This window comes from Hyperolius riggenbachi, chromosome 2, assembly GCF_040937935.1.
Source record: "Hyperolius riggenbachi isolate aHypRig1 chromosome 2, aHypRig1.pri, whole genome shotgun sequence".
Classification (NCBI taxonomy): Eukaryota; Metazoa; Chordata; class Amphibia; order Anura; family Hyperoliidae; genus Hyperolius; species Hyperolius riggenbachi.
The window spans coordinates 70669338-70687983 of record NC_090647.1 but is presented as its reverse complement, the minus strand read 5'-3'; the positions used below and the strand labels follow the sequence as shown (position 1 = coordinate 70687983).

Sequence of the window (18646 nt, the reverse complement as noted above, 5' to 3'; positions counted from 1 at the left end):
CTAATCACTCCAGTGGGCAGGCATGTTGCGGGGGCACCTCAAAGCCCCCCTCCGCAGCGAAATTCCCCTCCTCCCTCTCCTACCTCTCCCCCCTGCTGATCCGCGCTGCACAGGACGCTATCCGTCCTGTGCAGCCTGTGACAGGATGTCCCCTGTCACATGGCGGTGATCCCCGGCCGCTGATTTGCCGGGGATCGCCGATCTGCCTTACGGCGCTGCTGCGCAGCAGCGCCGTACAATGTAAACAAAGGAGAAATACATCTCCTGCGTTTACATTTAGTCTGCGAGTCGCGATCAGCGGCTCGCAGGCTATTAACGGAGACCCGCTCCGTGATCTAACAGGAAACGGCCGCTCGCGCAAGCGGCCTTTCCTGATTAATTAGGGAGGCACCTGGCGACGCAGATCTGCATCGCTGGTCCTCCAGCTACCACTTTGCCGCCGCACGGTATGAGTGTGCGGTCGGCAAGTGGTTAAAGCGGGATTATCACCATAAAAATCAAATATTTTATTTATTCAAGAAGTGACCAGTTCCATGTCCTATTCATGAAACAAAAAGTGCAAAAGAAAATGAATACCAATGAAATAAGTTTGAAGGTGATTAAAGTGGACCTGCACTCAGAAGTCCTCTCTGCTCTAAAAGATACACAACAGCATAATAACAGTTAAACAAAAACCATGTATTTTGTTACAGCTGATACAAATCCTAAATAAATTTGCACTGTTTTTACTTCCTGATTCCTGGAAGCAGATGTGTTGTTTACAGTCTGTGCTTTCAAGTGGGATTATCTGCTCATCTGCCATAGGCAGTCATGTGACACATGGGAGGGATCAAATTACAACTTGTGATTAGACAATGAGAGTGAATTAAACAGGCTAAACTCTCTAAAAACATTCAGGCCTCATTCACGCCTAAACTCGAAAATGCAAACTTTCCACATTTTTGTGCGCTTTTCTTTTCTCCTCCCGGCGTCCACTGTGCGCTGCGTTTCTGGTAAAAGCGCTTTTCTAAGCGCTTTTCCAGAGCGGTTTTGCAATTCACTCCCTGACCCAGAAAAGAATAAATACAATGTATTAATTCTTAAAAATGCAAATGCAATCGCTGCACAAAGCGATTTTGTGAACATTTGCATTTTTCCTATACCTTCCATTGAGGCAAAAATCGCCCAAAAATTGTACAGGTACCTCTTTGCTGCATGCACAGCGCACAAGCCGCACTGATATGACCCTTCTCATACACATTCATTGCACAAGTGTTTTGTGGGCGATTTTAAAAATCGCTTGCGCTTGAAAAAAGGCAGAAAACGTCCCTTGTGTGAACGAGCCCTCAAGGTGCATTTCTCTACTTTTTCTTTCTGTCCTGTACAAGAGTTCAGGTCCTCTTTGAATAGAGGAAGATACTAACTGGATTCAATGACTGGTAATACTAAGAAATACTAAGAAATGACCTCCAGCAAACTGGCATGGACCTCAAGCTGTCAGGTGACAGCCACAGGGACAAATTATGGTTCTGGTGCGAGGCTGGTCCAAGGTGTCCCCCAGAGTATAGATAGCCACCCCCAGTTTAGGTAGCCAAGGTGTCCACCCAAGTATAGCCACCCCCAGTATAGGGAGCCAAGGTATCCCCCCCCCCCAGTATAGCCACCCCCAGTATAGGGAGCCAAGGTATCCCCCCCCAGTATAGCCACCCCCAGTATAGGGAGCCAAGGTATCCCCCCCCCAGTATAGCCACCCCCAGTATAGGGAGCCAAGGTATTCCTCCCCCCCCCCCCCCCAGTATAGCCACCCCCAGTAAAGGGGATCGAACTTGTCGGAAGTAATCGATTCGACCAGCAATCTGATGAAAAATTGCATCGTGTGTACCAGGCATAATGCACATAGTGCAACTTGCGTTATGTATGCAACGTTGCTTGTATAACTCTCATTACGGCAATTTTACCGTTATTTAGTGAATCATCCTCATAGTTCCATCTCAAATACAATTATTGATCCTCCACCCCTATAACCTTCTGTGTGACTTATTCCCTTTGGGTGAGTCCACACTGTGATGGACCCAGACAGATTGCGTAGCGTACCCAATGTGCTCGACCCACACTGGGGCTTTGTTGAGGTGTTCGCACTGTTTGCTGATTGGAAGATTGCCATTTATTGGATATGGCAATGTATCCGTTAAAAATTCAGTAGTGCTGGTCAAACCCATGCCAGTAAAAATGAATTTTGTGATTCGGTTAGTAGGATAGCATGGGTCTGTTCTAAATGATCAAATCTGCCATATATCAATGGGTACGCCGGGCGGATCGTTCAGGAACAGCCTTATCAGTCCACCGACAGTGCGTACAAACGCACTACAGTCTGCTGAAAGTCTGCCCAGCGGGAGGGTCCGACGGACCCGTCGTTTGCTTCTGTAGTGCGTGTGTACACACCTTAATCCTTATGTTCCTGAAGTTCACCTGTGCACTATTTAGGCACATACACACGCCATACTGTAGCAAACGACGGGTCTGTCAGACCCTCCCGCTGGGTGGACGTTCTGCCGACAGTAGCACGTGTGTACACGCTATCGGCAGACTGCAGTCTTATCAGTCTGCCCACAGCATGTGCACACGTGCTACTGTCGGCAGAACGTCCGCCCAGCGGGAGGGTCTGACGGACCTGTCGTTTGCTACAGTATAGCGTGTGTACGCACCTTTTCCTTCATCTAAGTGATGCCTATCAATTAATCCTTACCTGATGCACTTATCCCTTAATCTGCCTGACACCTACCCATTAGCTAATCTCCTCATCTTCCTGAATCCCATAAATCAACTTATTTCTTCATCTGCCTCATGCCCAACAATTAACTAATCCCATCACATGCTTCATACTCATCCACCAAGTAATTCCCTTGTCTTGTGGTAGGGTGGCTGTCAGAGAAGAACAGTGGCCTTCAAACAATCTTCTTCTGGGTGGCAGAAGAACAAAAAAGCTGCCACGTATAGGTTATGTTAGGAAAATATGAAAATATCCTAACTGATATTTCATTTTTACCTTTTCTGTTTCTTTTCCTTTTTGGTAAAACATGATGGATGGATGTCTTTTTTCAACCAAACTAACTATGTTATTATGGGTACCTGCACCCTCAACAACTATTATTAATAAGCATGTGTAATAACCACAACACACTCACTGCTCAGTCATGAATTAAATCCAAAGTTGTTTCATTTTTTTTGTTTATTGAGTTAAAAATGTATTGTGTCCCAGTGTTGATATATTTTATAAGATGGATGTGGAGCTACAAAAAGGTATTGCTAAAATGGCATTCATGTTGGTGTTTTGGGTGAGAGAAACACAGCATATCTGAGCTTCTGAGGTTTTTCGCTACATTCATAAGCAGTGGTTGACAGAAGTATGGACAACTATATCTTCTAAAAGCAGCAAGATGTAATGAACATCTTGCGCCTCTCTTTGGTTCCCATCGGTCAGGTCACAGTTGAGCAGGGAATCTTCAGTGCAGATGTTATGTACAATCTGTAGAAGTGCCATTGACTTTGAGCACATAGCCCCTTTAGTGCTGAGGAAGATTTTAGGAGATAAGCTCTTCGGCACTGAAGGGGCTGGAAAGATTGATCTGGGTGTTTCCACCAGCCATCATCTAGTCCAGTTATTCTAGGTAAGACTTGACAAGAAGCCACATCAGCATCACAGTGATCAGCACGATCATGAAGTTAAGGAATAGCTCTTGTGTGGATCGCTCCATCTTCTACTACTGTCGGCGGGGCGGTTGGTTGACCACAAGGAAGTCAAGAAATACCACAGCAAACCACGTAAGGTCTTCAACACAACTATGTGGAAAAAAACATATTGCACCATTACTCGTTTATTTACTTTACTTATTAGCATAACAATTTTTATTATCCTGATTTTTCACAGAACAGTATATCTGTTTGACAAGATGAAGACGCAGAGATAATGTAGAAACTCTGTACACATGTTGTGTCAATGGGGGAAATTCTCACCTAAAAGGAACACAAAATTGCAAAGCAAGGTGTCCAACGCTAGACCTAAAGGGCCATATCCATGCCAGTGTTTAGGATGGACCGAGAAACGTGTTCCTTTCCTGATGCAGTCCCATCATCACTTAATTTAAATCTGGAAGAACCTTTGGCCCTTGAGGACTGGAGATGGACATCCTTAATTATACCATAACTTGACTTATGCACATAACTATAGTCATTTATCATTAAATGCAGCAATGTTTCTTTCTTATGAGCATATGGCTAGGACATGTAATTGTTTGAGAAAAGATTTAAAGTCCAATCACAGGATTTTATTTTCACTTTATTGCTACCCCCTGCCCACCTACACTTTATGGAATGAAAAACTCTGAACACCCACAAAACCACCTCCATACTAACCTAAAAGGGCCTCAAGTCTGACCCCTCTCCACAACCAACTGCCATACATTCCTTGGGCCACACCTCCAGACAAGCCACACCCACTCCCACAACCCCTGTCGAATCCTACAATCCTATGTAATGTACTGTATTTACTACCCATCAACCCCCTGTAGCCTTGCCTGCCCATATAGCAAAGCATGGGGGTTGAGGCTAGCATCGGTAACCCCCATGCAGTATGTAACAGGAAGAGTGAGTGTTGTGAATGCTTTGCCCCCCTCCCACAAGGCACTGTGAGAGGTCGGGCCAATGTAGTTACATAACGGTCTGAGGCAAAAGCCTTTGGGACCCTGCCCGGAATCATGTGTCTGTCGTTATCACAGGGCAATAGAAGTATGTGACCTACTGGGGGAAGGGATACGCTTGGCTGTTGCCAGGAAAGAAACATTTCTGGCCATCAGCTTCAAAGGAAAACCGATAAGACAGAAATAAGGGAGGGTACATTTTTGATCCTTAAAGAGTACTTGAAGTATAAAAAAACAGGCTCTGTCAGTTAATGATAAAGGACATGGGGGCGGGGGGGGGGGGGGTTTGGGTGGTCTGCCGTAATTCATGCAGGCAGGTGAGCACTCCACCCATCAAGCTCGGAAACGTGGTTGTGTCTGGCTTTTTTACATTTCTCCGGGGCTCTGGCCAACATCATCCAAGTTGCTGTGGCCCATCCCCATCTCAGCAGCCAAGGCCTAATTGGTGGCTGCTGAGCTGAAGGTGGGCAGGGGATGGTGGAGTGTTACCCATGTCTGAATTAGAGTGGATCAAGTAAGTTATTAGCCCCAAAACTCCCCCCCCCCCCCCCCCCCTCAATTCTGCAGCATTAAAGGGAAGGTGCAAGCAGGAGAAAAAAAACTGATCTACTTACCTGGGGCTTCCTCCAGCCCCTGGCAGCCTATGTGTCCCTCGCCACAGCTTCAGTGTCCCCGCCAGGTCAGCATCTTCTGCGCCTGCGTGAGTGCTCTGCTGCACCACTCGTGATGGCGCTCACGTGGTCTGGAGCGTTCTGCGCAGGCACAGAAGATGCTGACCTGGCGAGGTCGGCATCTACAACGTAGGGGATCCCAGGGCACCGGAGCTGCGGGGAGGGACACATAGGCTGCCAGGGGCTGGAGGAAGCCCCAAGTAAGTAGATCTGTTTTTTTTCCCCTGCCCTTTAAAGTGAACCTCTGGACTAAAAATCGACTCTGAAAAGGCTTGGTGTTTCTTTAACAGTTTCAAAGCATCAGAACTTTGTTTCTCTTATACAAGCCTCATTTTTAGCTGCAAAGAAGAAAACTGCCCAGGCTTTTTTCCCCTGCTGCTGTGCAAAGCATGATGGGATTTCTGATTTTGTTGTTCTCGTTCTGCTGTTTTGGTGCAATTTTTTTTTTTTTTACATTTTGAATTTGACATTTGAAGCCTAGTGTGTGCAGCTGGGAGGGGTAATCAGGACACAGGACAGTTGGAACTGTGTCTCCTGCTCCTTGTCGCCTCCTTTCAACCAAAAAGATGGCTGCCCCCATGACAAAGATGGCAGCCCCCATGAAATCACATACATTTGCCTGTTCTTTTAAAACAGGGTGGGTGAGAGATTATATTACCTATCTATTCTAATTAACATAACTAATGTAACTTGATGACAGTATGTTTGTTTAGGCTGAAGTTCCCCTTTAAGCCAGAGCTTGGCATGACAGGTTCTGCCATTTATACTGGAAGTAGTCTTTAAAGATGTAATCTCTAGGTTGGGGGCATAACTACAAATCAAAGGGCCCCCCAGAAATACTTTGGTGGGGCCCCTTAATGTTCACAACCCTTTCTTTGCCTCTTCTTGGTGACCCTCATAGCCTGGAGGCCCATCTTACAAGGCTCATAAAACAAATGCGGCCATCAAGATCTTCACATCCATAAAATGTAGCCACATAAACACCCGATCTGGGCCGGATCAATGACTAATGGTGCACAGCGCCTATGCATAAAAATGGCGCCGCCTTAAAAAGATACGCTTATCGCTATTTATCGTTAGTACTGCATAATGATGGCGCACAGGGCAAAAGGAAGAAAAATGGCACACAGTAACGTTATTTATCAATAGCGCCGTTCATATGCCAAACAGCAGAAGTTATTTAACTGTAAAAAGGATGAATGGATTTAATGTAACAAAGTCAAGGTTAGGGTTAGGCACCACCAGGGGGATGGTTAGTGTCAGGCACCACCAGGGGAGTGGTTAGGGTTAGGCACCACCAGGGGGATGGTTAGTGTCAGGCACCACCAGGGGGGTGGTTAGGGTTAGGCACCACCAGGGGAGTGGTTAGGGTTAGGTACCACCAGGGGGATGGTTAGTGTCAGGCACCACCAGGGGAGTGGTTAGGGTTAGGCACCACCAGGGGGGTGGTTAGGGTTAGGCACCACCAGGGGAGTGGTTAGGGTTAGGTACCACCAGGGGGGTGGTTAGGGTTAGGTACCACCAGGAGGTTGGTTAGGGTTAGGCACCACCAGGGGAGTGGTTAGGGTTAGGTACCACCAGGGGGGTGGTTAGGGTTAGGTACCACCAGGAGGTTGGTTAGGGTTAGGCACCACCAGGGGAGTGGTTAGGGTTAGGCACCACCAGGGGGGTGGTTAGGGTTAGGCACCACCAGGGGAGTGGTTAGGGTTAGGTACCACCAGGGGGGTGGTTAGGGTTAGGCACCACCAGGGGGGTGGTTAGGGTTAGGCACCACCAGGGGAGTGGTTAGGGTTAGGTACCACCAGGGGGGTGGTTAGGGTTAGGTACCACCAGGAGGTTGGTTAGGGTTAGGCACCACCAGGGGGGTGGTTAGGGTTAGGCACTAGGGATGGTCGGAAATGCCAATTTCCGATTCCGCGGTAAATCCGCATTCCGCCATTGCCAAATACCGATTCCGCTTTCCGCTACCAATTTCCGCATTCCAATGCGGAATTTCCGCCGGAAATCGCGGAAATTCCGCCCATCTTTAACATCGATTTTCTCAAAAACTATAAGGTCTTTTTGAAAACTTTTTTTTGCATCTTGTTTAGGAGATTCTGCTTAATAAACCCTGAAAATTTGGTGTTTCTAGGACTTACGGAGGCTTTGCTATTAACCGCTAAAGTCGGCGGATTTTTACTGTAATGTAAATGCAGAAAATAGGCAGATGCGGATTTTCTGCATTTTAATTACAGTAAAAATCCGCCGACTTTAGCAGTTAATAGCAAATCGCCCTTAAGTCCTAGAAACACCAAATTTTCAGGGTTTATTAAGCAGAATCTCCTGAACAAGATGCAAAAAAAGTTTTTAAAAAGACCTTATAGTTTTTGAGAAAATCGATGTTAAAGACGGAAGGAATTTCCGCGATTTCCGGCGGAAATTTCCGCGATTTCCGGCGGAAATTTCCGCGATTTCCGGCGGGAAATCCGCCTAACACACTTGCATTACCGATTTCCGCATTCCGATGCGGAAATGCAATTTCCGATCGGAATTTCGGAAATTGCATTTCCGTGGAATCCGAATGAGCATCCCTATTAGGCACCACCAGGAGGGTGGTTAGGGTTAGGTACCACCAGGGGGGTGGTAAGGGTTAGGCACCACCAGGGGGGTGGTAAGGGTTAGGCACCACCAGGGGGGTCTTAGGGTTAGGCACCACCAGGGGGGTGGTTAGTGTCAGGCACCACCAGGGGGGTGGTTAGGGTTAGGTACCACCAGGGGGGTGGTTAGGGTTAGGCACCACCAGGGGGGTGGTTAGGGTTAGGCACCACCAGGAGGGTGGTTAGGGTTAGGTACCACCAGGGGGGTGGTTAGGGTTAGGCACCACCAGGGGGGTCTTAGGGTTAGGCACCACCAGGGGGGTGGTTAGTGTCAGGCACCACCAGGGGGGTGGTTAGGGTTAGGCACCACCAGGGGGGTGGTTAGGGTTAGGCACCACCAGGAGGGTTGTTAGGGTTAGGCACCACCAGGGGGTGGTTAGGGTTAGGCACCACCAGGAGGAGGGTGGTTAGTATTAGGTACCACCAGGGGGGTGGTTAGGGTTAGGGATAGGTACAGAGAGGGTTCTGTGTGTTAACGCTAAATAACAATAAGGCTTTAATGTTAAATAGCGATAAGCGACAAACAGATTAGCGGCAACACCGTGCGCCATTATTCGCAAGTGCCATTTTCCGATGGATCCATCTGGGGTATCAGAGAAAGGGGAGGTTAGTAGTTGCCCCCCCACACACACACACCTGGGCCCCCCTGCTGTCGCAGAAACTGCTCCCCCCAGTTACACCCCTGGCTCTAGGGCCATCATCCTGAACCAGACTTCACTCCTTAGTAAATAACTACACTAGAACAATCCAAAGACATCTGAAGGGTCTGATGTCCTGCATGCTTGTTCCAAGCCAGTGACCACTAGCAAGACGAGCTACAATTAGGATGACAGCCCCTGAGCTACCTTTACAAGCACTTCAAAAAGGTTGGTTTTCATAGGTGTTATGATACAGCTGTTGTGATACAGTATTAGGTAATGCTAACATTAACAAGTAACATGACCTCTGGATATTTCCTGTGACAGCTGTGTGCCCTTTCTGTAAAGCATTGCTGCTGCATGGAGTCACCTGCTATGTGATATCAAGCTCAGCTCAGGCTCCCCCTGCATTAGTTGGCACACTTGCTGTTTTGTAAAAAAGGAAGGGACCGATTCCTTTTAAAGACTCCAGCTACACCAGACTTAGTGGAACCCAGATTGTGTGGCGATAACCTTTCAGTATGCCGTGTGGAATGTCTGGGACTGGTAGTGCTGGTATCCTGACAGTGAATACCCTAAACGTTTTTAATAACTTGTGCAATGCAATTTTCATCTACAGTAGCTTAAACCCGTAGTTCACTTAAAGGACCAAAATCCTGATGTATAAACTACATGTAAACTCATACAAATAAGAAGTACACTGCTTCCAGAATAAAATGAGCTAGAAATTACTTTTCTTCTATGTTGCTGTCACGTACAGGGATGCTCGGATACCCCTTTTTAAAATCCAAATTTATTCGGCTCCGGGTACCCAGATATCCGGATCCGAATCGGATATCCGAAACTTTTCGGAATCCGAATAGAAAAAGATATCTGAACTCATTATCCGGGAAATCCGAATTGATTCGGATATCCGAATATAAAGCCATAAGTGGCCTGTAAATTGTTTAAATTGCTCTCTTTCTCTCTCTCTCTCTCTCTTTCTCTCTCTCTATGCCTCAGAAAGGGATTTTTGCCATTGAAGGTCTCCATTCGGGTATCCGAACTAGTAACTATCTGCACGGATTTCGGATTTCATATAGAAATCAGAGTTTGCTCGGATAGTGCTATTCGGATTTACACAGATATCCGGAATCCGAATCAAAGTTCGGATAGTGGAAAAAGTTCGGATTATCTGGGTAGTTCGGATACCCGAATATTGGATGAGCATCACTGGTCACTTACAGTAGGTCAGTCTTTTTTCACTGAGAGGGGCCGGGAGAGGCAGAGATCTGCTGAGATTGACGCGACTGGAGGCAGAGCTACAGCGCAAAGCTCTGCCTCCCCCGGGCAGCAAGATCCATGACCTGGAAAGATGTGGAATTTTGCCCCGGGGTTTTGGGGGTATTATTGATCGTTCTGCCACGGGGGTGCGGCGTTTCAGCTATGGCCTCAGAACCGCCATCAGGGGGGTACAACTGTCACTTCAGTGATGGGCCCGGGGCCCCTAGAAAGCCCGCAGCTTCGGGGCCCCCCAGGCATTAAACTCCTGACTTAGTGCTGCCGCTCTGCTGTCCCCCCGAGTATTTGCTATCCAGCAATTGAGTGTCCCTCCCACCACCCCGATGCAGGTGCTGACAATAGGGGGGGATTGCCTGTGCAGCTAAACCGGCATTTGTGCCACAGCTTGCTCCAGCGATCGCCGCTCTGCACATTTCCGGGCCGGCCTCCCGGGTTCCCTTCTCTGATTGGGACTGAGCGGCCGCGTCATGACGCCAATGACGTCATTGATGGCATGACGCTGCCGATCAAAGAATACCCGGGATGGGAAAGAGTAGACTGCACTAGTGTGCAGAGAGAGTGCAAGGATTTTGAAGAAACGGGGCGCGCAGGGTGGCACAGTTACCTAGACAGCATGGTCATGGTAGGAGAGTAAAATTAAAACATGCAGTGCCACTGTGCCAGCGCCTGCATCGGGGGATGGGGGCAGGGCAGCGCATTTTATTGTAGGCAGGCTTAACTGTGTGGGGCTGGGGACTGGGAGCACGATCACCTGAGTCCTCAGGGGCCCTCAGCTATTAATATTTATTTATATAGCACTAACCTCTTTATAGCGCTGTACAGAGCATGCTACCAAATTAACTGTGTGGGGTTAGGGAATGCGGTCACATGCGCCTCAATTATTCATATTTATATAACAATATTGCATCTTCTGCAGGCTGCAGCGCTGCTCTGTACAGATTGCATATCGTTGCTGGCAGGTTTGCTCATCACAATTAACCACAGTGTGATTGAAATGAGTAATTGCTGTGGCTGTATGCGGTGGGGTTAAATACCCATAATGCCGCCGTCCGCCCTGCTTTTCAAAGAACTTGCAAGCGACCTATTTGTCGCGTTGCAAGCCTCGCTATGGCGTACTTCCTCCTACCAGCTTGAAGGAGGAAGTGCGCCATAGCGAGGCTTGCAACGCGACCAATAGGTCACTTGCAAGCTCTTTGATGCGGATGGCGGCATTATGGGTAATTAACTCCGCCACATACAGCCGCTCAGCTAAGGCAATTACAACTCACTTGAATCACGAGTAACCACCGTGATGAGCAAGCCTGGTTGCTGGGTAGCAAACTAACTGTGTGGTAGTGGGGAGCATGGTCACCTGAGCCTCATCTATTATTATTTAATATTTGTATAGCGCTGATATCTTCTGCAGCGTTGTATAGAGTATATTGTTTTGTTCTTCAGGTGCCGCATGACTGAATGGCTGGTGCTGGGAGTTCTTCTCTGGCCATGATTGGGGAAATCAATACCTAGATTCAATGTAATGTTTTTCATCATCATTTTATGTATGTTCCGGCCCCCCAGCAGTCTGAAGTATGTTGACCCCGCCCTTGACCGAAAAGGTTTGGGGACCCCTGTTACAAATGTTGGTGGACACGGGGGTGGGGTGGCTAGAGGGTGTGCACAGCAGTCAGTGGGTGGGCCCAGGCTTGATGGTTTGTGAGGGGCCCCAAAATTTCTGATGGCCCTGTATGGCCTTATTACTGAACAGAGCTTGCAGATAATATCAGTGGCGTAGCTAAGGAGCTATGGGCCCCGGTGCTAGTTTTACATGGGGCCCCCCAAGCACTCTGTACATGACAATTGATATGGCGTACCAAAACCTGCCAGGGATTTCCACAGTGTCAGAGGTGCCAGAAGGGGACGGGAAACAGTTTATTAATACTATTTCAAGCATCTATAGAAGTGATTATTACCAGCACAGGACCAATAGAGAGCTAATATTTTGCTTGAGGGAGTGCTTCTCAGGGCCCCTCTGACCCAAGGGCCCGGATGCGGTTGCTACCTCTGCAACCCATATTGCTACGCCACTGGATAATATCAGCACATCACGTATGAAACTACAGCACACACTTTATTGTGCCGGTATCCACAGTAAATGTTACTGTGGATACTAGCACAATAAAGTGTGCTGTAATTTCATACGTGGTGTGCTGATAATGTCTGCCAGCTCTGTTGATGTATGGCATGCATACGAGAGGAATCAGCGAGGGAGACTTGGGCGCAGGATACAGCCGGTGTATGGCTGATCCTGCTGCTGCACAAGTCCCGGCCGTGTTAAATACTATTCCCCCTCCAGGCCGCCATGGATGGTGAGGAATGAAATAATTCGGCTTCCAGCTATTGCTGGAGGCCAAATTATTGTGTTTTGAAAGCAACTTCAGTTCCGTCTTCTGACAGCGCCAGAGTTACTCCCTGTGCGCCCAAGTCTCCTGCGCTGGATTCACTGTGTTCGGTATGGCACTGCCTATGCCATTTTATCAAGCACCCAGTGACATTGATGGTGTGCCGTCTCTAATGGAATTACTTATTACTGAACAGGACTACCTAGTAAAAACAGATTTATTTTTTTGAGGCTTTAGTTTCTCTTTAAACAATACCAGTTGCCCAGTAGTCCTGCTGATCTTTCAGGCATAATAGTGTCTGAATTACTGACCTGAAACAAGCATGAAGCTGCCAGCTTATCCAGTCAGACGTCAGTCAGAGAACCTAATCTGCATTCTTACTCAGGGTCTATGGCTCAAGGTATTAGAGGCAGAGGACCAGCAGGACAGCCAGGCAATTTGCATAGTTTAAAAGGAAATAAATATGGCAGCCTCCATATCCTTCTCACTTCAGGTGTGCTTTAAATATGTGGACAGTTGCTAAAGAATAACTTCCATTGCTGTGCCATAATGTCATATACTCTGTGGTTTTCCTCCAGACATTTAAAGAGACACTGAAGCGAAAAAAAATACATGATATAATGATTTGTATGTGTAGTACAGCTAAGAAATAAAACATTAAGATCAGAGACATAAGTCTAATTGTTTCCAGCACAGGAAGAGTTAAGAAACTCCAGTTGTTATCTCTATGAAAAAAAAGCCATTAAGCTCTACGACTTTCAAAGTCGTGGGGAGGGCTGTCTTCTGACCTTTATTATCTCAACTATCAGTGAAGAAATTTCCTTTTCTCTGCCAGAGGACAGGTCAATAGTTCACAGATTGCTCTGAAAAAAAACATGTAGAATGCTGAGTAGCATGTAAACTGCAAATATTAGAGAATGATGCAATGTTATAAAAAACACTATATACCTGAAAATAAAAATATGAGAATATTTTCTTTGCTGCTAATCTTCTAGTAATTATCCGTAGTACACAACCAATTCATTATTTCATATATTTTTTTTCGCTTCAGTGTCTCTTTAAACCTTTCAAATGAAATTGTTCGTCACATAATAAATCCTATACAATAAAATGCATTTGTTTCTGCGTCATCAACTGAATGGTTGTGTGTCCCTTGTACTAAGCATGTGCGCAGCCAGGGTGGCTAGGACACAGGGCCGGATCTGACAGTTTGCTGTGTGTGGTTCACAGAGGTTCTCATTGCATTGTGGGAAATAACAGCTTTTTCCAATTGCCAAGCAAGCAGCTCCCTGTGTGCATATACTTCAGACAGTGGTGGGGAACGAGCAAGCGGGACACGTATGTGCGCGCATTGCGAGGGGTAGTGGCTGTGACCTAGCGCCCGTTTTTTAACGGGCGGGTCTTTTTACTAGTGTTTAATAAACTTCCTCCTTCCGGTGAACAGAGCGCAGATGCGCTCCAGGAAGTGCTTGGCAGAGGGGAGCGTGGCGTGGCCTGGCGTGTTCCTACCATTCAGGTGTCTTACAGCCTAATTAGTGAGTATACTCTACTACTTAAGGGGGTACTATTGGGGGGCTCGGTGTCCTGATGATGCACTCCATTTTATGAGTGCGAAACAGCTGTCGACCTCTGTACTAGTGTTGGGCGAACAGTGTTCGCCACTGTTCGGGTTCTGCAGAACATCACCCTGTTCGGGTGATGTTCGAGTTCGGCCGAACACCTGATGGTGTTCGACCTTTTAAGTTCGGGTTCGCCCCGAACTACTGAATGGCCGCCGAACAGAGCCGAACAGGGCCCCTGTTCGGCCGAACAGGGCCCTGTTCGCCCGAACATGCCGCAATACGGCCCCCCTATGCGGTCGCAGGCATAAGGGGGGAGCATGCCCCGATCGCGGGGGGGGGGGGGGTCGGAAATTCCCCCCACCCCCTCCGCTAGCGCTCCCCCCTCTGCCCGCTTCCCCATAAAAAAAGTTTAAGGCAAGTTAAATAGTACTTGGTGGCTGGCCTGGCACTGGCAGTGGAGTGAGGAGGAGGAGGAGTCCGAGTAGCAGAGTGACGCGTTGAGGCCGGGCAGCGGGCGGTTCAGCGGTAGTACCCTTGTGGGGTACTGACGTGAGGTCAGAGAAAGGGCGGAAGTACCACAAGGGTACTACCGCTGAACCGCCCGCTGCCCGGCCTCAACGCGTCACTCTGCTACTCGGACTCCTCCTCCTCCTCACTCCACTGCCAGTGCCAGGCCAGCCACCAAGTACTATTTAACTTGCCTTAAACTTTTTTTATGGGGAAGCGGGCAGAGGGGGGAGCGCTAGCGGAGGGGGTGGGGGGAATTTCCGACCCCCCCCCCCCGCGATCGGGGCATGCTCCCCCCTTATGCCTGCGACCCCATAGGGCCCCCAAAATGGGCATGTTCGGGGGTCCCATTGACTTCCATTGAGTTCGGCGTTCGGGCCGAACATGCCGAACATCTGGCCCATGTTCGGCCTGTTTGGCCCGAACCCGAACATCCAGGTGTTCGCCCAACACTACTCTGTACATGCGTCTCCATGCTGATGTGCCGTTTTTCTGCTGTATGCATTTTTAATGGAATTACAATAAATTGACGTTTTTACTGGAGGTTCCCAGCCGCTTTGTTCCACATGTGCAGCATAATAAATGTTTCATTAGATTAAATAAAAAAAAAAAAAACATTTTGCCATTGCAGGCAGAATGACAGAGCAGGTCACTGTGTAAGTTACAGGTGCACACAGCTTAGGAGCTTTGGGCCCCAGTGAAAGTTTTACATTGGGCCCCTAAGCATATTTCATATGGCGCAACAAAACCTGCCAAGGATATCCACAGTATGAGAGGTGTAAGCAGAGGAGGGGAACAGTTTTGTTAATGATTACAACTATTCAAAGCATATATGGAAGTTACCTTTATCAGCATAGCACCATTGAAGTGCTAATACTGCAGTTGAGGGAGGGCCCCCAAGGGGTCGCTCTGGTCCAAGGTCCAATGCATGCAGCACTTATGACACCGCCCCCCAGCCTCCCTGATGCCCCGCCTTTTATCTCTCCTTCACTTCTTCTGGCTCACCATCTTGGAGCCACATTGAGCCACTTATGCCATCGACCTCCTAGACACTCGTCACTCATTACTCCTTCGCTTCTTCTGGCTCACCATCTCAGAGCCACGCTGAGCCACTGACCCCACACCACCCCCAAAATGCCCCATCCGTTACTACTCCTTCGCTTCTGCTGGCTCACCATCTTGGAGCCACACTGAGCTACTGACGCCATGACACCGAAAGCCTATTCTTTTTTTTTTTAAGCTATCCAATAAATGGATCCATCTGAAAATGGCGCCTGCGAATAATGGCGCACGGTGTTGCCGCTAATCCGTTTGCCGCTTATCGCTATTTAACGTTAAAGCCTTGTTGTTATTTAACGTTAAAGCTTTATTGTTATTTAGCGTTAAAGCCTTATCGTTATTTAGCGTTAACACACAGAACCCTCTCTGTACCTATCCCTAACCCCCGCCTGGTGGTGCCTAACCCTAACCACCCCCCTGGTGGTGCCTAACCCTAAGACCCCTGGTGGTGCCTAACCCTAACCACCCCCTGGTGGTGCCTAACCCTAAGACCCCCCTGATGGTGCCTAACCCTAAGACCCCCCTGGTGGTGCCTAACCCTAAGACCCCCCTGGTGGTGCATAACCCTAAGACCCCCCTGGTGGTGCCTAACCCTAACCACCCCCTGGTGGTGCCTAACCTTAAGACCCCCCTGGTGGTGACTAATCCTAACCACCCCCCTTTTGGTGCCTAACCCTAAGACCCCCCTGATGCTGCCTAACCCTAAGACCTCCCCTGGTGGTGCCTAACCCTAACCTTGACAGTGTTACATTAAATCCATTCACCGTTTTGCAGTTAAATCACGTCTGCAATTTGGCTTATGTAGGGCGCTATTGATAAATAACGTTACTGTGGGCAATAACGTCTGCTGTCTGGCAAATTAATGGCACTATTGATAAATAACGTTAGTGTGTGCCGTTTTTCTTCTTTTTTTCCCCTGTGCGCCATTATTATGCAGTACTAACGATAAATAGCGATAAGCGTATCTTTTTAATGCGGCGCCATTTTTATGCATAGGCGCTGTGCGCCATTATTCACTGATCCGCCAATAAATGGTATCATCCTGATTCAAAACCTCTTGCTTTTACTGATGGCTAACACAGTACAATACTCTACTGCTACGACCATGGAAAGCCTGTGAGAGAGAAAAGAGTCTGCAAGTAGTGTCTGTCAAACGGGACAATGATAAATGTCTGTGTCAACCCCGCCATCAAACCCCAGTGTCTGCATTTTCCTAATTGCTCACCTGGTGACGAGAATGATGGAGAAAGCTGGGGTGAATCTAGCACTATAACCACCAAGCAAGATAAAAGCCTACAGAGAAGCAAATGTCTATGAAGTCTCCATTTTCTCCTACATTGGGCAGAGCATTGAAAGGAAGGCAAGAAGAGCAGGAAGCATTTGTAATAAGTGATGGTGGGCAGGGGTGTAACAATAAACTTTGCAAGGGATGCAGCAGCAAGGGGTCCCAGAAGTCGCAGGGGGCCCCGTGGGGGAGGAATTTTCTTTTACCTGCCCTGAGAGACTGACAATTAAGGGCACGGAGAGAAAAAAACTTTCTGCTCTCTACACAATTGTTCTAATGACTGCATCTGCCCAGCCACTGATAAGTACTCATACAAAGTTTTACAGACAAAGATTTGTAGACAGTTCCTGTTCAGTGTTCAGCAGGGTCTTGTGTAAAGTGCCCTACTCCAACCTCTCTACCCCTCCCCAAGTGCAGTGTAACTGTAGTGATTCTGCAGAAATCTGCAGAGCAGTTTTGCTCCATCAGAGATAGACAGAGTGAGTGTAATAAGTTGAGGCTTGGAGCCCACTTGTCTGTCAGTTTTACGTATGTATTTTCTGCACAACATATGTGTGAACATGCACGTTTTATCACCGAAGCTAATATCTGTTTTTATCTGCATGGAGAAAACACATTCAAGTGTGCACTAGCCAATTGAATAGCATTGGTTCTCAGTCTTCCTGTGCAAAGAGTGAGGACAGGGTGTGTGTTGCATCCAAAGTTTTGCAGGGGGACCCAGTGATTTCTAGTTACGCCCCTGATGGTGGGTACACATCATGCAATATTTACTTCTAGATTCTACTTCTGATCGAGAAAAAGATCAGATCAGATTGGGGGAAAAAAATGTACAGCCTAAAAGATTGGGGGAAAAAATTGTACAGCCTACTGATTACCAGTGACCGATTCCAGATCGAAATCTCAAGCCTAAGCAGACCAGACAGGCTGGAAAATATAATCAATTTTACTGGCTCAAGCAATCAAAATACTGTGTGTTTGGCCTTTTGATTGATACACAATCAGAAAAATTATTAGAAATTTGATTGGAATTTGGAAAAATCGCATACATATGTTTGCTAGCTTTCTTTTATATCCGATCAATGTCAGATCTGACTATCAATGTGATCAATCGATCTGATCAATCGATCTGAAGTAAAAATTGCATAGTGTCCCCAAGCTTAATTTATAATTCTATACCCTGTAAGCGCTGTAAGCAGCGTCACCCTAATTACAAAAAAAAAGCAGTCCCAATCCTACCCCGAGATCCACCATTTGTATTATATAATTAAATCGTAATCTTAGACCATAATTGGACCCCATCTTGAAGACAGATTGAATTTTAGCAGTTACAAAGGAGCTTGGCATGCCAGGATCTATCTGTGCCATACGAGCAAAGATGCTGAGCAGCTGAGTGAAACCTTATCATGGACCTGGTACGGGCTGAGAAGCTCAACAATCTATTCTTGGCAAGAGTAATAGTATAAGACACAGTACAGAAAACATGGAGAAACCTTAAGAAACACAATGTTCTAATAAAATACAACAAAATGACCATCCCGTGTAGGAGATTACCTGAGCTACTGGCACAGGATGCTCTAGCCTCGGGGCAGTGGATGCTACAATCCCTTCTTGGCCTTGACTCGTCCGACCTCCTTGAGCAATGTGATTCTCAAGTGTCTGTGTTGGAACTAAAGTAGCTGGATGGAGGGTGGGGAGCATCCAGACCCCTGGCAGAGTTTCTGATGAGGTCACGCTTTCTGTATATATAAGGCAACCACTGCACCTATATAGACACTCTCATTTACCATTATATAATACATTCAATACATAACATATTTAGTAAAAAACCTAAGCACCATTCTCCACCATCCATGACTTAGATGGTTTGTAGACTGGGCATGGCCAAGGAGCCTGCTGTCATCTTCCTGGGAATATCTACGGTACTTCAACAACACGAATCCCCTCCAAGCTGCT

General features: G+C 47.4%; 1 protein-coding gene across 1 annotated transcript; it reads right to left on the bottom strand.

Moving 5' to 3' along the window:
- Positions 1-3167: 3167 nt before the first annotated feature.
- Positions 3168-18361, bottom strand: LOC137543902 (sarcolipin-like). The gene is made up of 2 exons (XM_068264974.1): positions 18245-18361; positions 3168-3819 (listed from the first exon to the last, which is right to left on the bottom strand). The coding sequence occupies exon 2, from the start codon at positions 3732-3734 to the stop codon at positions 3639-3641; it is 96 nt and encodes a 31-aa protein (XP_068121075.1). The 5' UTR covers positions 3735-3819; positions 18245-18361; the 3' UTR covers positions 3168-3638.
- Between the last annotated feature and the right edge of the window lie 285 nt (positions 18362-18646).